This window comes from Periophthalmus magnuspinnatus, chromosome 1 (genome assembly GCF_009829125.3).
Source record: "Periophthalmus magnuspinnatus isolate fPerMag1 chromosome 1, fPerMag1.2.pri, whole genome shotgun sequence".
Taxonomy (NCBI): domain Eukaryota; kingdom Metazoa; phylum Chordata; class Actinopteri; order Gobiiformes; family Gobiidae; genus Periophthalmus; species Periophthalmus magnuspinnatus.
In genome coordinates, this window is record NC_047126.1 from 12,837,370 (window position 1) to 12,859,692 (window position 22,323).

Consider the following 22,323-nt stretch of genomic DNA (forward strand, 5'->3'; position numbering starts at 1 on the left):
GCTGGATAGGAAGTGGGAGGGTGTGGCTATGGAACTAAGGGGGCGTGGAAGCAGGATGAGGTCAGCGGTGTACCAGACTTCAGACATGCCCTCCATGGTCCAAGCCAAGAGACATCCAGACCCCAAAGAGGTCAAAGGGCATGTAGACCGGGCAACACTCAAAGCCACATTTGTTTAAAGTTAAGGGTATGTGTCTTTCACTGCTGCAGCTGCTCTACTTTGCACCCTCAGAGGATGCTATTAGGAAGACAGAGCAGCGGTACTACTCAAGTGTGTGGCATAGTTACACACGCAGTAGAGGCAAATCAGTGTAACAGTGTAAGGTGTACCCTGGGACAATGAATGCAGTATTAAGGTCACTAAAACGCTTCAAGGCACAAATATCTAAACACATGGTAATGCACCTTGTAAAGTTTTTAATATACAGAGTCTAATAAAATGTGTTTTTGTGTACCTCACATTGTTGGCATCCATCAGTGTAGCTTCCCTATAAGAGCTCAGCGAATCCAAATTTAAGATCCCACTTTCTTTAGTCACCAATTTAAACATGTAGAAATAGATCTCTTATATAAGGCGGCAAGTTCAAAACCTAATTATGTCACTGTAGAATAGATTATTTGCTAATTCTTTCCATCTGAAGTGATTATTTTTGAGCAAACGTCAACAGCTTAAAGGGGCTTTCTACAATCAGAGTTGAGACCTGTCTTATTAGCATAAAGCCACATAAACCAGCCCAGTTTAACACCAGATTAGTGCCAATTTCAAGTGTTAGGCAGGCCAGCAGCGGGAAGAATCCGTGGGCTGTTTAATTGACATTGGCCACGTTGTAAACAATACGCACTTGACACACGATGACAACTGCACTAACTTGGTAATGATGAGTGGGGGCTGGATAGGGGGCTGGAGAGAGTGCAGTCTGGCGGAGGGGCCGGGGGGCAGCAAGAGGCTATTTTGAACCGTGGCCCTGGCCCCTCCCTCTCCCCGCTGTCTGTGGTTTGGGTCCGGCTCACCAGGGACAGTGCACTCAGCTGCTCGGAACCATGACTGAAGATGACGGATACAGTTGTCGCGGAGGGACAAGTAAAGTTTAGAGATGGAAAAAAGGTTTGTTTATGGGTTTATCAGTTTTATACCTACCCACGAGTTTATTCTGCAATTCAGACCGAGCATGTTTACTGTTTCTTCTCTTTTTTCACAGTGGAAGACGCGTTGGGTTGTGCTCCGAAAGCCCTCTCCAGTTGCAGGTAAGTACCATCCTTTGACAGATTGCACACTGCCTATTTTATTTTATTTCTTTTCAGTATAGTTTGGAATAAGTTTCAGGCTGAGTTCCAGTGTCACTAATATTAAAGGGATACTTAACTGACCTTGTGTGTTGCCAAATGTGAATCAGCAGTTTTCAAACTTGTGAAACTTAAGTCTGTACCATGCTCACTCCTCGCGATGTTTTGCAGTAGTGATGGATTGGACTGGTTTAGCAAAATCTCGCGCGCCTCCTTGAACCATAGTCAGGATATTAATTCACACAGGATTTTGTTGCCAGCTCAGTGACAGGTTTTAATTATTTGAACAGTTTCCAACAAGTGACATTGCCGAAGTCTAAGAAAAAGTAAGTTTGTCTCTAAACAACAGCAGCTTTTAAGCCTTATGGGTCATGTGCACGTACTCATTTTGACTTCATCACTCACTTCATCAGAATTGAGAATTTACTGTGATAATTGAGATGAAAACTTACTTAACTAGGCTGTTATTAGGTAGGCAATCCCTGAATATCTTGCACAAGGTGAGACCAGTGAATAGACAATAAACATGTTACACCTTTAGCTTTTAAACATTTGGTGAATGGATGATTTCTATTTGCAGCTGACAAGTGACAAGCATTTTGATCTTTCTCCAGACAGGAATGGCAACTCTAACCTCAACGTTGTTCGTCCAGTATTGCTCAATTAATTTAAAATGCTAGACTGGAAAAATGTAAAGTATAAAATATAAGTTTGAGATAAAACTGCAAAGAAATTGTCTTAATGTAAACGATTGTGCTTCAAATTGTTCCACTGTAGGCGTGTTCAAACCTCGTCTTAAACACTTGCTGTGGCTCTAATTGATCACCTGTCTGTTGTTACGATTGGATTTTGATCAGCTGCTGCAGTGGATCAACTCATTGTTTTAAAGTTTGTTTTGACAGCTGTGTGATAACGTTCGTAGGCACGCAGTCGGGATTACAACACTACAGTTAGTTTGCGTTCTATTAATAATCACTGTAATTGACTTTTAAGCCTGACACTTTTTGAGCTTGTTGTGTCTGTGTTGTGTGTCTCTGCTGCAGATTGTCTGTTCCTGTTGGCGTATAAAAAGGAGAAGAAGAAAGGAAAGAAGGGGATTGGTCAGAAGGAGAGTTTAACACTAGAGGTATGTTTGTTGTATAGAGTGGGGCTGTGTTTAATGAGTCACAAGAACAATAATGAAGATGTATTAAAATAAATCATTGGCTTATCGCTGTTTGTTAAGTATAAAATATGTCTCAGAGGACGTCACTGCTAAATTTCATAATTGCTGGAACTGAAGGAGATGAATTAGTGATTATTATTATTATTGATGAGCAAGAATATGATGAGATCCCCTGAAATCAAAATGCAACAAGATTTCTCATTCCAAGATTGAACTATCTTGTGATTAAAAAAAAAAATAAAAATCAATAAATAGGCTTGTCACAATAATAGATTTTACATAGATGATATATGTCTGATGTAAAATAGACGATAATATTAACACAAATCTATGCCACTGACACAATAACCCAAGATTTAAACCACAAAAAATATTCTAAATCTGCAGTAATGTTAAAAAATCATGAGTTGCATCAATAAACAGCTGAATCAAACACTTTAGTACATAGTTTGCATTTGTAATGAGTTTTAAAAGTTATTAATTCAACCTTTTATGGCTTAAATATTATTGTATAGGCAAAAAATAACCAAAAATGTCCCAGTGGTGCAATGACAATGTACACATAAGAAATACTGACCATAAAAAGTATTGTTCCAGCTTTCTTATATTGAACTATAACTATTTGTCGTGACAGGCCTATCAACAATTCAACAAATTTGCCACCAATCTGTCACCATTATAGGTTACATTATGTTAAACGTCTGAAATAATAATTGTACTAATTATTGGGGTATGGTGGGGTATAAAAATGTTTAATAAAAAAAAATATGACCACAATATTTATGCATTTATTATTGATAATCAATCAAAATCCAGTCTCTCCCACGGACCATATCTTGTCTCATCTGGTGGGATTTGTGTTTTTTGTTTTTGTGTTTTGTTCCATCCCTAACAACAACACAAATGCCTGTTTTGGGTTTTTTTTCATTTTCATATAAGTTACTTTGGCTAAACGGACACAAACGTAATCAGGCTTACACTTAGTCCACTGGTGAAGCAAAGTGGTGCCTCCCCTGTTGATTGGTGGGACGCTATAATCCACAGCAATTCATGGTTCTGTTCTCATTCCTCAGGGAACACTAAATCCTTTCTGTAGTGTCTTGGGAGTGGATGGAGCTCATTGTAAGCTTTCCTTGGACATATATTTCATAATCATTGTCACTTGACTTGTGTCCTTGTTATTACGGGTGACCGGATGCCCATCACTTCTTGATCTGCACTTCACTGTGGCATTTGTCACCATGGCAGTGTCTTGTGTTTCCTCAGGGCATCTGTGGAGTAGAGCCAGGCCCTGGGTTTGATGGCGTGTCCTACAGTCTGTCTGTCCTGTGCCTGTCCCACACTCTGGTCCTGGGCTTCAGCAGCAGAGAAGCACTGCTGGCCTGGGACGCTCGCATATGCTTCCACCTCGGAGAAGGTCTGATTATACTATTATAACACTTCATCTTCACTGCATCCACATAATGACATTATAACATATGATGGCATTGTAAATGTTTTTCCTAATAACTTACATACATAAATACAAATGATGGTTTCTGAGATTAGAACCTAAAATTTGCATAAAAGATTATAAACTTGCTTTCGTTTTTTTATGCTTGAATGATTTTTTTGCGCATAGAAACCTTGAAAAGACTAAATTTTAAGGCACACTGTAACTTTCTGCTGGGGGCCTGATATCTGCTTGTCTCCAAAGAGATGTTTTGTGTAGGATTTTTTACAATATTGCATTAAACTTTTAATGCTATACTGTTTGCCATATTTATTAAATTACAGGGCATCAAGGTACCGCCCGCTTGTCTCCATAGAGATAGACCAATCTTATCTTGGCAAAGCAATAACATCTGCAGGTGGCGTTACGTAGTGTACCTTTAACAAAAATACAAAATTGACTCAAATATTACAACACTATGCTTCACTATTATTAAGTTTTCTTTACTTACATTCAAATGACTCTATTTGGGAGATTTCGTAAAGGTGCACTGTGTAATTTTTCTGGTTGCGGGTCCACGACAATGGAGAGAGTTTTTGCTTTGCCTCAGCATGGCATCACCTGCTTGTATGTCTTTTGATGGATTTGTTTTTTGCCATACTGTGGAACATTCCAGGAGAAAATCCAACAACATCTCCATGGAGACAAGCCATCTTAGACCCTCCACCTTTAAAACTGTATAAAATAAAGTTTAGATACCACTCTTGGTAATGGGACAGCTCACAGCGATAATTGGTAGTTTTAGATTCCAGAATATGATGCTCCCATGTGTCGGGTAAGAATTAATTTCCCTATTGATACTTTGTAGTGACATCACACTGGGGGTGTTCTACATGTATCTCTATGGTGGAATGTTCAGCGGTTATCATGGAGACACAGGGCATGTATTAGTGTACACTGTCAAAAAAGTTTTCCAATTCTCAAGAAAAAATACAAAATGGATTTAAACAACACATTAGCAGGAGCCTGTGATCAATCTGAGCGTTCATGCATTTGTTTCAAGAAAAATGATAAGAGTCACTAACTGAAAAACTGTTGGCTAATGCTAGCTTGTGACTCTACTTTCATGTGTGTGAGACGTGTTTAACAGCATAATTCACCTCACCTATTATAGTTCCAGCTAAATTAGTTCTTTCTGGTCAGATTGTGTTAAAATGAAGCTCAGATTAAAGTCTAACTTGAATAACAGAGCTTCAGACGGAGCAGTGTCTACAGTTAGCATCACACCCCCAGGGAATGTTGATGGCATCAGAAGCAAGTATTAACTGATTACATGGTATTCTCACGAGAAATATCTCAAAGGTAATTCGCAAATGTTGAGCCTGATTATTGTTTTTATGACTACACTCAAGAACTTATTACAGTACTGTCTTATTGCTCTATTCCACAAATCTGCATTTTAACAATTAACACATTTTAGCTTCCCTTATCTGTATTAAACACGACTGGCCTATAGAAACCAAGTCATACACCACATATAAACACATGTACAGTAGAGTCCTGGTCCTGTACGTCCCGTGTTTATTATCTAAGTGTTGAACTGATGCACAGCTGCTGCATGTGCCACAGTGACAGATGACAAAGTGCAGCCGCTCCAGCTCAGAAACGCTTCATCATCGTCACCAACTGTCCCTATGTGACTCTCACATGGACCAAATGTTACACACACCCTGTCACTTTATTTATGTGTGATTTATGATCTGGATATTAATTACACTCAGAGGATAGTAGCTAAATATTGTGTTCAACTGAAAATACGGTTGCATAAAAATAACATTACTGAACTTAAAGTAAAAGGGAGACATCCATATAACTTCTCACGTACCAAATAACTGGCATTATCTATCTTATGTATTTGGCATATATAAAAAAATATAAAAAATAATGTTCTATCTCCTCAAACATTCTAATTTCTTAACATGTTACTCCATAAAATGTCAAGGCAGAAGAATTGGGTCAGATTTATCAAATGCAAGGACACATTTTCTTATAGGGACAATATAGTGTACCATGGTTTTAACACCAATCTGCCATTTAATTACTATGGCTAAGTAACAGACTTTTTACTCCCTTAAAAAAGTAATGAAGTTATGGAGTATAATTCATTTAAATTATTCCCCAAGTTGGAGAACAAATATGGAATGTATTGCATGTTCTGTAAAATGTAACACACTGCCCCGTTTACTCTTGCATATTGTTACATAAACTTGCCCTCCTTCTCTCCAGTCCACAGGTTTAGTGTGAGTGTGGAGCCGGGGTCTAAACTGGAGACCGGGCCCGCCTCGCTTCACCTGTGCAACAGCCTTCTGGTCCTCACTTCAGGTCTACCTCCCGTGGTCACAGGACACTGGAAACTCTCTGCCCTCAGACGATATGGAGCCGTACCCAATGGATTTGTGTTTGAGGGGGGGACTCGCTGTGGCTACTGTGAGTAACAATACCTACTGCACTGATTATAAAGAAATATTGGTTAAAGTCGCTAAATATAACAATTTAATTTAATAAACCTATCACCCTCTAACACTACCCTCTCAGCATCCACCCATTCAGAGCATTAAGAGGAGCAGCTGTTTTAACTTTATGCATTCAGATTTTATTTTACCTGTTGAGTGCCCAAAGTGGTCGTATAAGTGTCCATTGAACGTTATAGCATTTTAATAGATGTTATGAGTTGGTGCTCTGCTGGTAGATTATGTATCATGGCATTATTACACAGCTGTTGGATTACTGTCTATAAATGACTCTAATGCATTTTTGTTCGAGTCTAGTTGAAGTTGCTTTCTATGTAAAGAATGGCAGGCAGTCTGGTGATGGGTGTGGAGACAACACATGCAGTTAGATATAAGATACTGCTTTGGACCTCCTGACCCCTTCATTATTATAGTACAGTGTGTATGTGCATTAGCTTATTACTGTATATACATATAACTTAACATATATACATATAACTTAAAAATGTCAGTTCATCTTCATATTATTGTTCATCACAGCTGCTCTCTGCATTCAACAGACTATAACATGCCCTGTCTTTCTACTACCATCCTCTAAAGGAAAAGAAAAAAATCGCATATCCCATTGGAAAAAACATCATGTCACGTATATTGTGTATATTGTAAGGTCCTTTGCGCAGTATGATTTTTTTTTTAATATATATATATAGCGCTTTTCTATCTTCAAAGCATTCAAAGCTCTTTACATCAAAGAAACCCTCACCCATTCACACACACACATTCATACACCAGGGTACGCAGACACTGGGGGTGAGAGGGGTTAGGTGTCTTCCCCAAGGACACAACAACAGCAATGATGTTTTATGCCGAGAGCAGGATTTGAACCGCCAACCTTTGGACCCACTCTACCTACTGAACTAAAGTCGCCCCATATTGTTTAGTGATGTCATGGACACTTTTCGAGACATGTTGGGCAAAATAAAAGATGTATACGTTGTTTGTGTTACTACAATACTTTCTATGCCTATTGGTTAGACATATAGTGATGTGTGTGCAGCCCTCAGGCCCCTCTGGAGAAACGGAGCTCCTCAGGCTCTGATTTCACTGTTCTCATGAGCAACTATTAATACCCCAACCTCAGTGCTCACTTAGCCCATCACATGGCCTTTGTCAGTACAGCCGGCCCAGGTTATGTCCACTTTTACTGTAGTGAGTGAGGAAGAGGGGACCACATCCCAAACTGCGAATATAAATCTGACACATTTGCTCCAGTCATTCAGTTAAATGTACTGAACATATAATTTTAAGGGACACACACTTATATGTGATGTGTTTTATTTGTTCAATTCAAATGTCCCCCAGGGGAATATTTCCTCTATTGTATTTTGAGATCAGTAAAAAAGACCCTCCTTCATGGCCGTGTAATGAAATTGATTCTCAGCATTCAGCTTCCATTAGAGGGAGGAGATGCACAAATAAGATGTCTTCTTGCATTTCTTGCATGACTGAACTGTGAGTGTAGGTTTACGTTTGTACATGTTTGTTTGTATTCTGAGAATATGGGAACGCATTCCTCTTCTTACACAAGTGGAGCATTCAGATTAATTTACCCAGACTGACATTCTGTAAGCATATACATTACTATTTACAACATAACCCTTGAATATTCTCTTGAGAGGCCACCATAGAAAATCATCTGTTTCGATGATTTGGTTCAGATTTTGTCAGCGCAAACTATTCCATTTATTTGGGCCTGGGTCTGATAGAGAGAGCACACTGTATGTGACCCCATCATTATGCACAATATACATTTTGGAGTGGTACACTTTTTTTCACTGTGAACAATTGGATGATACGGTAACAACAAGCTTAATCCAAAGTGACCCTACAAATCCTTTAACACTATCCATACAGTTAATTTTGGCACAAGCCCCATGACCACATCCTATAGCCACTTATTTGTTCATGGGAGATTTTCAAAAGCCTATCGCCGCTACTACTACTACTTTCCAGACTGTGCAGCATCTGTGCACTGACCAATCAGAAAGATTTTTTTTAACATTTTTTTAACAAAATACACATAAACTACTCAAGTCAGTTTCTCGATTAAGGCAATTCTTTTTCTATTTTCCAAAAAACCTTGAAAAATAACAATATGCAATTGTGAGCAACAATACAAAGCCAGTGCATTCGCTTTCATTCAGTTTATAAAAATGGGGTCACATTCTGTTTGGATCAAGGCCTGTGCTGTAGTGGGTCAGATATTTGGAGGATTATCAGGCCCCCACACAGAGGGACACGTGCAGACACCGTAATAAGGATCCACTGAACTGTTTGGATGGCTGTCAACTCCTCTGATCTCCCTAAACGCTATTTTGAATACGTCAGCAACTTTCCATGTGCTGTAAAAAGGAAATATTCTCTTGATGTTTTTGAGTTAGCTGAATATCAGTTTGTGCCAGCTGTAGTAAACCGGACCAGAGTCTTTTGGATCAAATTTGTGCACTATTGGAATTCACAAATCTTTGCCAAATAAGGATGAAGTTTCACCAAGACAGTAGCCAACATTTGGCTCAAGGGAGATTAGTTGTGACTAAAATTAGTATTAGTGTAAAAGTGTAATGAGGTCAGGCAACTAGCAAACAACATGATACTGTATCTGCCAGTGTCATGATAGTAAAATGTGAACCTCCATTTTGATGCTAAAGAAAAGGGTCTATATTCAATACTGACTGGTTAGCACAATGATAAATAACAACCTGATATAGATCCTAAAACTATTCAAGAAAAGTCAAATTTCATTCCAGTAGGTGTGCATGTTCAAATGAGTGTATAGTTTCATATTAGTCCAGTTATCTGCTTTTATTGGTTTATTTGCAGTGTTGGTGTAGTGATTTGCTTTTCTAGTGTCAGTTTTACATCTTCACAGCAATTATTATAAAATGTTTTTTGGATTTGGTATAGGATTTTACACCAGATGCTTTTTCTGTGTAGGGATGGGGCTAAATATTTTTTGCAGTATCCAGTAAAAAATGTATATCTTCGTATTTTTGCAGTGTCGATTCAAATAATGGTAATCAGAAATGTGTATTTAAATGTAACTACCAGACAGATGTGAAAGAACTATAAAATTACCTTTAAGATATCACTTACCCTTATTGCAGATTATAGGTTTATTTCATTTCTGATTGTAAACAATATACCCAATATGCAAATTAATATAATAAACATTAACATGAATAATATTTTGATAATTCAATGGCCCACCTCTGTTCCTGACTCTTTGTTGATCACGGATTGGAACAATTTGAGCTTATCTCATTGACATGTTGTAAATATAAGTAGTTACTTCTTAGTATTTAAACAGTTTTCTTTTCAATATACACAGGTTTGATGTATCTTGATGATCATGGCTTTCTGTGGTGTGAGCATAATATACTCTGAAAGCTTGTAACCTTAATACAGAAATGCTAACTCTTCACTCAAAAGCTTTTTACAGCCTTGTGGACCGTGTCTCATTTGACCTCAAAATACTATTCAGGCGAATGTTTTTCATTTTCAAACCTATTACACATTTCAACCTCAAGCTTTAACCTTGCGTTTATTTATTTACGTAGGGTGGGGCAACGTACAATTTTGCACAAATATTGCTTCTGGTAAAAATTTACGTTTGCAGTGATATGGGTGTTGAATAAAAGAATACTGGTTTGTGAGAAAGCAAAAGCGCCATGAACCCTGGTCACAATGATTTAAAAATGCTCTTTTTTTAGAGACAGTCACTACATTACCATGTGGTAATGTAGTGACTGGTTTTTGTATATATATATATATATATATATATATATATATATATATATATATATATATATATATATATATACACACACACACACACTTTTTTTTTTTTCAAATGAAGTATGAATTATTATTAATATTTAATTTGTCTCTCCCTAGGGTCCGGAGTGTTCTATTTGTCGTGCTCAGAAGGGGAGCAGATCAGTCTCCTGGTTGACTGTATCGTGAGAGGCATCGGCCTGAATAGGACCCCACAAGGTTTACGTCCTGCCAATCCAGGTAAAATCACAATCACTCACAAAATCAACAACCTTTGACCTTTACACCCCTTGAAAGTATATATTTCTGTCTAAAATTAACTTAAACATGCCCAAGAACGCTGTGTTGCGTGACTGAATGACTTAAAGACTAGAAGTGGCATGTTTCTATAGCGAAACATGTTTGGTGTCACGGAAACAGCCCAGGGGTCAGCACTGGACTGTGGGGTCAGGGCTTTGTCTGGGACTTGTGACTGTTGTAACATAAAACTAATTTAACTGGCATCTGAAAAGCATAAACATGTAGACAGAAGGACTAGGGACAGGTGAAGTGAGGCAAACTAGTGTAGATCACCAGGAGGAAGTGACAGCTCCCTACATAATGTCTACTATTGTGTTGTACTATATGGGACTGTTGTGTGGGGGTAAATATATAAGAGGGGGCAAAGAGAAATACAAGTAACTAGTACTTGGGGTCAAAAATAAATAAAAATGCCCACAAATTGAACTTGTATCAATACTGATCAAAACTGGGGAAAAAATGTAATAAATATGAAATAAGGCTGCAAGAACAGAAACCCCAATTTGAATGGACGTGATGTAGCAAATTGCAAAGGCTGCAGTTTTTGAAGTACTATTTCCTTCCCAAACAACAAAATAGCCTTCTTATTCTGCATAAAGACTACTAACCTGTAGTTTAGATTTGGACAAACATGAAGTGTGATTCTTATATTACTTTGCCAATACCGATTATTTTAAAGCCAAAGCAACCGATAAGCTCTGCCGATATTTTTGGGTAAATTTATGTATTTATTTATGTATAAATTCACTCAAATTTTACTACAAACCCATCCACAACCCCTTTTTTTTTTTTTTTTTTTACCACAAACACTTACAGTGCAGTTATTCCTTGCAATAAAAAAGTGTTGAAATTAAACTTTCTCTGTATTCCTTTGGCAGCAGGACAGTCAAAACAAAATATCGGCTTCTGCTGGAGATTTAAGGGTGACTCTATATCTCGCTCTATCTCTAATGTGCAAGTATATAATGTAACAATTTCACATATTGCAGCATGAACTTTTAAAATCTGTGTTAGTATCCATGTAAACACTGTCCTAGAGCCTAAACTGGAGACTGTGGGGCCCTTTGTCACCCCTCGACACACTGCTGCTGTGAAACTACTATAATTAGCGCCAAGTAGCAACGTTAGCTGACAGTTCACATAGCGTAGTGAAGAAAGTTGGCACCACGTGTTAGCATTAGTTGGTGCCCAGATTCTGGCTCAGGTTGTTGACACTTACACACACCGACCCACTGCCCTCCCCTCACACTCCTCCTGCTAAGAGTATTAATAGTTTGCTCTAAATTTGAAAATTGGGGCTGTTTTGTTTGTTTGGCTTTTTTTTCAAATTCTGGCTTTAATAAACTTTGAAGTTGTAAATTCCCATAAAGAGATTTGCAAGTTAGTTCAAGGATATTTGAACATTGTAAGATAAACATACACATATTTTCCTCTCCATTTTGGGTGACAAGAGCTAAACCTTCGTACCTTAGAGTTGCCAGAAGGAATTTGGAATAAGATTTTGTTCACACATGCACTTCACATCAAATTTAGGACTGGGACTAAACCAGGACTAGAACAGGACCAAGCCAAGCCTTCACCAGGACAAAATCAGGCTTAAACTCAGACTAAACCAGGACATATGTGAACTGTAGCCTTTGTTATATGCCCTCCCTGATACTACCCTCTTTATCTGTCCAGTGTGGAGAAAGAAAATAACGTCTGCTCTGACCCCTTGTGGCTAAAGATTTAATTTGTCAATGTAACCGTCACACTGATGAGTATATATTTTACTTTAAAAATGTGTATGATAAACACTATTTCAAATGATACATTCCATCTAAAGGCCCATTACTTTTCATTTAAAGCACTGATTAACTTATGTTGCTGCCTTACAAATTCTACATCTGTTCACTGCAATCGAGGGGCTATATTTCCAAAATAAATGTGATTTTCAGGGTTAAGATTAAGACAAATTATGCTCTTGTGCCAGTAAAAAGTTGCAAAACTAATTGTAGAAACTATATTGAAAACAACATGCTTGCTCCTTCTTTTGTAATAAAGCTGATGCTAATCCAGTTTCGGCAGAAGAACGAATCCTCCAGGAAACATCAGATCTGGAGAAGAGACTCAGCAGGTTGTCCAACTGCAGCCTGGCCAGCAGCACAGGTAAATAACTCTGCTTTTGTATCATATCACACAGCAGTACACAGACAAATTTTAAAAAGTACACTGTGTAACTTTTGTGGAGCAGCTTGCATTCATAGAGATGTGATTGCTTTGTCTGGAATGTTCCACAGTATGGTATTAAACTCACCTGTCTCCCTGGAGACAAGCAGGAGATGCCATCTGACACAGGTTACAGGTTAGATCTGGGGAGAGGCAAGTCCGCTCACAGTACGATTGCATGTTTCTCAATGTTTTTTCAGCTTTAAAAACACCTATATTTACATAAATGATAAATGATGAAGACAAGTTTAATGCCATAGTGTGGAACATTAACAACTAGGCAAGCATTAACATCTCCAAGAAGACAAGCAAGTGGTGGAGCGATTTTCAGAAAGGTTACAGAGTGCACCTTTTACAGAAAAACATTGCAGCAGAAGGCAGCTGGAACACTAGATGGGGCAGCGCTGTTTATTTTAGGCTTGTTAGTGTAGTCCCACATCAGGAGTCTTGGAAGCTTAACTTGCTGACACCAAATCTTCTATGAATTATGCCCTGTGTAGTAAAATTTGCCCGAGACTTGATCCATAACAGATTAGAGTCGTTGATTGAAAATGACTTTGTAAAGGTTGTAGTATTTTGCACCTGAAGCAAATTACCGACGTGATTTGCATTTTCGTCCTCCAGCATTGTGTTTACAGCGTTTTTATTGTACTGTTGGCTCATGTATCCTTGCTTCTTTGGTAATAAATCTCTGGTAATACATTTTCAACATCTTTTTTAGCCTCCACTTTTAGCTGTAGTACATCTGTTGCTGGAGATGACCACAGCAGTATCTCCAGCTCCTCCTCCAGCCAATCAGAGGCCAGCTACGGACCAAGACTTCCCCTTTGGCCCGAGTCCCTATCCAGGCTTCACTCCGCCAATGATACAGCATCCAGTAGTTCTACATTGAAAGCACTGACAGCTTCAGATGATCGCTTGTACGCTGCGGCAACAGGAAATGCAGGGCCACGCCCGTCTTCGGCTCAGCTTCACTCTCGTGGTCTCCATGACAGCGGGCGGCAAAGCTCATTGGACAGTGGAATCGGCATCGCAGCGAGCAGCCAATTATCAGGCAGCTTCTCGTCATATACAGGAAGTCTGGATGCCACCGTTGCCCAAGGAGGGGAAGAGTTTGGATCTGAGCCCAGTTTAGCTTTGCCTCAACCTTTAGCTGCTGCACCCCTCACGCCACCCCCTCCTCCCACAGAGGCTGCACCCACCCCTGTCACACCTGTCCCAGACTCCACCCCTTCCACCTGCCCCTCCTCCAGGTGTAGCACTCGTATATCACAGAGACACAGTGATGAATACCATATACCTAGCATGCTAAAACTACGCTATGACACCCCTAAAAGCTTGTTATCTCTTCGGGACACCCCTAACACCCCCTCTGAACTGGGCCGGGACACTTCGAATACTGAGGATTTTTGGTGGAGTGGAGGCCCACCAAAAGTTATAAATCAGCGCTCCAACTCAGGGGTCAGTGAGCGACAATCTACAAATAGACCACAGTCAGTTGCAGCTTGCTTATTCAACGGAAAAACACAGGTAAAACTCTCAATAAGCAAAACAAATATATCATCCTATAGAGAGTAGCTTAAGAGGCACATTTTCTTTTTCTTTTTTTTTACTTTTATTGCTACAGAGAAAAAGGCAGTTCACATCAATAGAATGTCATGAGACCCGACTTTCACACAGTGTTGCATAAGTACAAAACAAAAAAAAACTCAAAAGCAGATCAAAGAGAGGTATAAGTGTCCTATTTGAGAAAGTCTATGATTGGAGCCCACTTAACTTTTTCATATTTTTATTGCTGAACTATTACTTTCTATCTTTCCAGGAACTTTTACTACAATTTGCATTTAATATTCAGCTCACAGTGGAACAGTGGAGCAAGCGTATTTGCAAATGATTAGCAAATCACACCAGCCTTAACCTTACCCCAAAGACTCTAATGTCCTTGCTCTTATTAAACTTTTCACAGTTTTTTGCCCCAGTAAATGAGCTCTACTTATCTGTTGTAATAAGCTCGCTTAAGTCCACAGGCAGGCAAGGGGCTCACATTAAACATTAAAATCCCTTACCATGTTGGCAATGTTAGAGTTCTTACAGAATACCAATTTCATTTGAGTATTCCGTGTGTTCACCTCTAAATTATTATGACATTTTTGGTCATGTAACAAGAGACTAGAGACTTTTTGGACTAAAGCTTGACTGAAACTTGATTTTTTTGTATGTAGTCCATATTAAAATTAGGACTAAACTGGGACTAAAGCAGGACTAGAACTTCCAGAACTAAACCAGGACAACAACTACCAGAACTAAATCAGGACTAAAACTACCAGAACTAAACTAGGACTAAAACTACCAGAACTAAACGAGGACTAGAACTACCAGAACTAAACCAGGACTAGAACTACCAGAACTAAACCAGAACTAGAACTACCAGAACTAAACTAGGACTAAAACTACCAGAACTAAACCAGGACTAGAACTACCAGAACTAAACTAGGACTAAAACTACTAGGACTAAAACTACCAGAACTAAACGAGGACTAAAACTACCAGAATTAAACTAGGACTAAAACTACAAGAACTAAACCAGAACTAGAACTACCAGAACTAAACTAGGACTAAAACTACCAGAACTAAACCAGGACTAGAACTACCAGAACTAAACTAGGACTAAAACTACTAGGACTAAAACTACCAGAACTAAACGAGGACTAAAACTACCAGAATTAAACTAGGACTAAAACTACAAGAACTAAACCAGAACTAGAACTACCAGAACTAAACTAGGACTAAAACTACCAGAACTAAACCAGGACTAGAACTACCAGAACTAAACTAGGACTAAAACTACCAGAACTAAACCAGGACTAGAACTACCAGAACTAAACTAGGACTAAAACTACCAGAACTAAACCAGAACTAGAACTACCAGAACTAAACTAGGACTAAAACTACCAGAACTAAACCAGAACTAGAACTACCAGAACTAAACCAGAACTAGAACTACCAGAATTAAACTAGGACTAAAACTACCAGAACTAAACCAGAACTAGAACTACCAGAACTAAACTAGGACTAAAACTACCAGAACTAAACCAGAACTAGAACTACCAGAACTAAACTAGGACTAAAACTACCAGAACTAAACCAGAACTAGAACTACCAGAACTAAACCAGAACTAGAACTACCAGAATTAAACTAGGACTAAAACTACCAGAACTAAACCAGAACTAGAACTACCAGAACTAAACTAGGACTAAAACTACCAGAACTAACCTGGGCTCAAACCCAGTCTAAAATGTGTAGCTGCAGCCTGTTATGTTAGATAATATCACCCAGTCTTATACCGAGTTATTTTACATAATTGTAGCACGATCGTTCTGTGTGTTTGCAACTGTAACGTTTACCCCATCATTTTTACTGCAGAGTTTGTTTTTCTTTAATAGGCAAAAGCAACAATTATCTAGCTTTTTACAATACAGTGTGCCGTGTTATTTATCATTATAACTAGCCATTATAACTGTGGAGCCTTACAAAATGCTAATTTAGACTATTTTTGAAAACTGAAAGTTAAAGAGGCAGAACAATTTCATGCAGTGCTCTTAATAAGTACAAATAGAGGGAATGCAAGTCACAGACACTTAAAACTTCAAATGAGCTATTATCTTCAGATCATTGGCCATAATCAGATACTTAGAGTAAAGTGCTGACAGGAAATCTGATTGGCTCTCAGCTCAGTGTGTGACCTGCCTCTAAAACACAGATACAAAAGAAATGCTATTAACATGAGTCAAAGTCTTCACCAAGTATTGTGTTGCCACCGAGCACTAATGTGTTGTCATAGCTGTTTTGACGTTTTTAATGCTCAAAACCCTTGGAATTGCATGTTTGAACTGGTTCTAATTGAGTTTCTGATATATTGTGAATGCTGGTGAAGGATCTATTATATGTTCACAATAACAAATTTTGATATACGATATATTGATGAAGAAAATATAGATGATAAACAATGATACTGAAACTAATTTATGCCATTGACAGCAGATTTAACCCACAAAAACTATTTTAAATCTACATTATTGTTAAAAATCATGAGCTGTTATAAATAAACAGCAAAATGAAACACTTAAGTATTTCGTTTGTATCTATAATGAGTCATAGAAGTTATTTATTCAACCTTATACAGCATTAATCTCATCATATAGCCAAAATACAACTCAAAATTTCCCAACAGGGCAAAGAAAATGTATACACAATAAATGTCCTAATAAAATATAAATATAGAGCAGGGCGATTGTACAAAAAATGATCCATGACTGAGCAAACACAATTTTGAATTCAATTTTATTTTGTCTTATTACAAAACATAAACAAAGCAGACTCATTGCATTTAACACAAAAAATACTCAAGTTTCTTCCTTCAGAGTCTGAATGCTGCAGACCACCTGTTTTTAGGTTTAGCTCTTGATTAAAAAGGCTCAAGTTTATGGGACGCTCCAGTTGGGATGCTCCAAACGCAATTTCGTTGTTCTTCTGTGACAATGACTACAAATAAATTGATTTGAATTGAAGTTGATCATTGACCATTAGAAATGATTAAAATCAGATTAAAATTTGATTAATTGCATAGCCATAAGAGCGGCACAGATTTTAATCGTTTCAACAGTTCAATAAGTTGTTTTTGTATTTTGTTATTTTTTCGATTCACTACTATTACTGTCATTATAGTAGTGCTACTACTGCTACTACTAGTATTTGTAATGTCGTAGAGGCCACAAGTACAAGTCGGTGTTAATGAGAAAAAATGATGCAACAGACTGAAATTCTTGTCTCTTGTCAAAACACGAGTCTAGTCCCTGGGTCAGCAGATCAGTGTCCTAAAATTCACCCGTCGACTGAGACAATGTGGAGAAAGCTGGGTCTAACTGGCTGTTAGGTTCTTATATTAACCAGAGACACAAACAAAATAGGTTCATAATTCTAAGCCTGCATTGTTTTGGCTTGTTTAGATGTTTAGAAATACCCACTTATAAAGGATTTGGCAGTGTTATAAAGATACAGTCAATCACATTTTATTTCTATAGCGCTTTACAACTACAAAAGATGACCAAAGTGATGCACAACTGTGAAAACTAGAATAAAAAATGCAGAACAAGTAAAATAAATATGGTGTTATTGTGAACAAAAGCGCTGCAACAAGTTAATTGACTGATTTTCTAAAATTATGGTCAACTAATTTAGTAAATGAATACTCGTTTTCTGGTCTATACAAACAGTCCAAAACATGCCATGTGTTGAGTGTACAGGTTTTATGACTCAGACAAGAGTAATTATGTGAATATCATCACTTAAGGTGCTGAGTATTTAACCTGTTGTGACCTCTCCTCTCTCTTCACCAGTGTGGTCACGCTTCGGACAATTACATCACCTCGGAGCAGTGGCGCGCGGTCGGAATCACTTCCTCGAGAAAGGTGGGTTTTCTGCCTGTATTACTTCATGAAGGGCAGGTGGTCTGCACCTCTGAGCTCTCTGGGGGGGTAGTATTTCCAATGCACAGAAGCATGAAATAGGTATAAAAATTGACTTTATGAACAATTTTGCAGGTTGAGAAGTCAGCACCAGAGCGAACCACACACATATCTAAACCAGGTTTGTTTTCCTAATGATTCATTGCAATGTTTGTACAAATTGTGACTATTTATACATTTGACAGATGAACAGAACTATGGGGCTCTAGGCAATATGTTGGCAGGACTCAAACTTTCTATGCCCTCTTCTCCACCACCTGCTCCTCTCGCTGTGCCCACCCGGCCCGTAACAGCCTGTGGTAAGTATGTATGCAGCGTTTTTAAATTAGTTTTGTCATTTGGGCATACATTTTGTTTACTTTTGACTGTATACAATTATCTACACCATCTGATCCACCAAATAACTTCCCTACAGCCATAAATCTATATTATAGTGCTCCTCTAGGTTTTACTTTTCTTACTTTCCTTCCAATGTATACCCTCTTGTCCAGGTCAATGAATTAGCGCTCCCTTAAAAAAAAAAATCTAGCATGCTCCTATGATCTACTTATTCATGGCCCTTTCCATTCCTGTAACTTCAAAACTACCTCCAGGTTTGGGTCTTTCACTCAGTACAACTCATTCTACGACCATCAGAACTGTGACGTTGCCTGTTTATCATCTCATTTCTCCAGAGAACTAGTTAGACCAGACTTTTCTCAGTCTATGTGCTTGTTGGAAATTGTGTGGTCTAAAGTGCTGTGAGATGTTTGGGGGCTTCAGGAATTTACAGTAACAAGTAAAATGAGTAAATTATACTGTAATATATACAGATGATGAATCTCGTGTGTTCAAATCTGTGGTGGATAAAGTACTCAATTTTGTTACTAAAAAGTACAAATACCAGAGAAAAAAAAAAGTCAAGTATTAAAGTTCCCATTTAAAAAGGTACCTAAAGAATAAAAAGTATAAGTATTTTGTGTAGATTTTGAGATCCAATAAAGCTTCAAAATGTACTGATTATTTTTTTTCAGCGGAAAGTATTTAATATATTTTTTTCCCTAGCTGTTTTCAAATATTATAGGTTATTGGAGTGTCTAGGAGTCCCTGCTCATTTTTCCACCTTTGGCAAATAGTAACTTTTATTTAAATTCCCTGCACCATCTCCAAATAGCACCAAGCCAGTTTGACTTATAATAAACCAATGCATCCCTGAAGTGCTCTCTAACTTCTGCTTAATATATTTGTAGCATATTTGATGTCATTTATGTTTTTGCATTGTATTTTTTTTCAGGTATTTTTCGACCCGACAGTAAAGCCTCCACCTTCCTGGACCCCAGCCTGTACCTCCATAACACAGTTCATTATGTCAACCTTCCCTTTAGCTCTATGTTAGCCAACAGAGACCTCCTGTGCTCCAGTCCTGCTGCGATACCCAATCTGCAAGTCGCTCATAGAGGTAAGATTACATTTTATCTGTTTAGTTATTTACTTTACAAAAATGTATTTAAACTGTCATTTATTTTCACAACAATGCCACTGTCTGCAAAGTTATTCAAATATGGAAGACTGTTGCTTTTAGAGAGGCCATTATCATTTATTTTAATTGGTAAATTCATATTTTGCTAATATATCCAGTAAATTAGCCTCGAATGTACACGTTAGGTTTGTTCACGATGATCAGAAAGTTTCAGCCACACGTTGAACACAGAACTCTTTATCGTTTTAAAATAAGTGTCTTGAAGGTGGAAATGCTATATAAAAATGGGACCATTATAATTGTATCCATTTATTTATAAACAACAAAGATTAGGTCAATTACAATGCAAAAATGAAACACATTAGAATTTTCAGATTTAAAATTTCTTCTAACCAGAATTCAAGCATTTAATTAATTTTATAACGATCAACAGCAGACATTTATTATCAGTGCTGTGAGGTGACACCATGTTCATTTTCTTTATTTAGTTCCTCCACCTCTAGAGGGCTCCACCAGTGCTACTGCCCACCTCAACCCCAGTCCCATGGAGACGGCTCAGAGAGGGGCAGAGTCCGTTCAGGGTGGAGGGGGGAGACCGTGGGACAGACTGACTCAGAGCAGAAAACCTGGGACCCCACAGTGACCCCTCCTGCCTCACCCCCACTTGTTTGAGTGGCACAGAGACTTCCATGACTCATCCATTCCTATTTATACTATCCTCACTCTGCAGCTTAAACTTCAGTGTGTCTTCAAAACAAAAGCACTCACAATTCTTATCAGTTTGTTCAATATAGAAAAACAGTAGCTGCTTGACTATGACGTGTCTTGGTAAGCTCTTTCAGTCTTTTGTATTCTCTTAGGTTAAGCTTGTATAAAATGTTTGCTGCTGGTAGTTCACCAAACATCTCTCAGGCCAAACATTATGACCATTTGCATTTTTTTAGCCGAAAATGAAAGAAAAAGTCCAGTATCAATAATTGTACAATTGACTCAAACGCAGCCTTCCCACCCTCCTTGATCAATGACTTTCAATGAATTTTGTAATTACTTTTCTTTAAACCAGAAATTCTTACAGATTTATAATCCATATTAGAAGGGAGCTGGCCATAAGTCCCAACAGTCAGTTTTTTTAATTAAGATAATCAATCAAAAATGTTAAATTAAACTCTTTGAGTCATGATGCCATAGTCAAACTTATTAAACTCCTTTTGTACTGCTTCTAAAACATTAAATATTACTCCCAAAGATGACCACTTATATTCTATTCAGTCCAGTGAGGTTCATCTGGTCTTCTGCAAATTTATTTTAACAGTTTCTTTTTCCAAACCAAAGTTTAGTTTGTTTTAACATCTGACAGTTTCGACTGTTCACTAGCGCTCTTCCTCAGAGTGTTCATGTAGGAAGACAATGCCAAAACCTAAATCAGCTGACTGGAGACTTAACAGCAACATCTCGTGACCACTCTGAGGAAGACCACTAATGAGCAGTCGAAACTTCCAGGTATGAAAACAAACTAAACTAACAAACTAAACTACCTGAAAAAATAATCCATTAACCTATTTACCTTATTCCGGACTACAGAGCACTTATAAAGCCTCCCAGAGCGTCAGGGCAGTGTTGACTTGTTGGTCTCATGAATATTTTACACAAATCAACCTACTTTATATCAGATTTTAACACCATTTTTTTCTCAGATCCAATGAGGTTCATTCTGTCCTTCGATAATTTCTTTTATTAAATTCTTTTTTCAGACCAAGGTTTAGTTTGCTTTGATACCTGACTGATAATAGCAGATACTACTGTACATTTTCCTTTTCACCTGTCAGTGGTCATGTTTTCCTGATCAATGCAAACTATCCATTTATATTGCATCAAGCCTTTGGGCTATATTACTTTTACTTGGCTGTGAGAAATTTTCACCTAGTATAACCATCCTCAGATCATAAACATTAATCATTCATCTCAAATGTTGGCACAAATCTGACCCTTTGGCGGCTCCCAGTACCTTACAACTGATGTTAAGAGTCCCTGCTTACTCGGCCATCACTCCACTTCAAAACATTCGATTGAAATAAGAAACGTTGAGTCATACCTTGGTGCAAAACGCCATTTATCAAAACCTGTGCGGTCAGAGGAGGAAATGAGAGAGTAGTTTCCAACATAGTAGCATCAGTCATGACTATAATCGATGTCTGAGGCTGAACTGGAGGGGGCAGGAAGTGAAGAATAAAACTCTACGGACTCATTTTTCACACCGTTTTGAAATCATCCAGACAAATAGGCCAATAAATATCCAACGGTTATTTATTTTTATGGAGTCAGTTCACAGTGGGGTGTGTGTGTGTGTGTGTCGAAAGTTGAAATTAATACAAGAACTGTAATATCCATGTGTGTACATACTAGCCTGGTTTTTATTTATATGAATGATTGTTTATTCAGGTTAAATTATATGTTTAAACTATTGACCTATCTATGTGCTTGTATAACTCAAATATATTGAAAGCTGCTACTGTATTGGAGTTGAAATGACAGAGACTGTATTAGTTTGTACATATAATCCAAGCTTGCTTTTATTACTGAAATGAATACATAAATTATCTATATTT

The 22,323-nt window shown here is 37.9% G+C and overlaps 1 protein-coding gene across 1 annotated transcript; it reads left to right on the top strand.

Moving 5' to 3' along the window:
• The first annotated feature begins 994 nt into the window (after positions 1-994).
• LOC117393890 (protein Dok-7) lies at positions 995-20,845 on the top strand. The gene is made up of 13 exons (XM_055225365.1): positions 995-1,104; positions 1,199-1,244; positions 2,327-2,409; positions 3,715-3,865; positions 6,167-6,367; positions 10,345-10,464; positions 12,568-12,672; positions 13,454-14,262; positions 18,130-18,201; positions 18,334-18,379; positions 18,444-18,557; positions 19,532-19,696; positions 20,206-20,845. Exons 1-13 carry the CDS (start codon positions 1,051-1,053, stop codon positions 20,358-20,360), a joined length of 2,121 nt encoding a protein of 706 aa, XP_055081340.1. The 5' UTR covers positions 995-1,050; the 3' UTR covers positions 20,361-20,845.
• The last annotated feature ends 1,478 nt before the right edge of the window (positions 20,846-22,323 follow it).

What these genes read in the sequence shown, in the direction of transcription:
- LOC117393890 (XM_055225365.1), top strand. Translation starts at nt 1,051, where the DNA reads ATGACGGATACAGTTGTCGCGGAGGGACAAGTAAAGTTTAGAGATGGA. An exon ending in GGGGACTCGCTGTGGCTACT is followed by an intron (nt 6,368 to 10,344) that starts GTGAGTAACAAT and finishes GTCTCTCCCTAG; the next exon opens with GGTCCGGAGTGTTCTATTTG. An exon ending in CCGGCCCGTAACAGCCTGTG is followed by an intron (nt 18,558 to 19,531) that starts GTAAGTATGTAT and finishes ATTTTTTTTCAG; the next exon opens with GTATTTTTCGACCCGACAGT.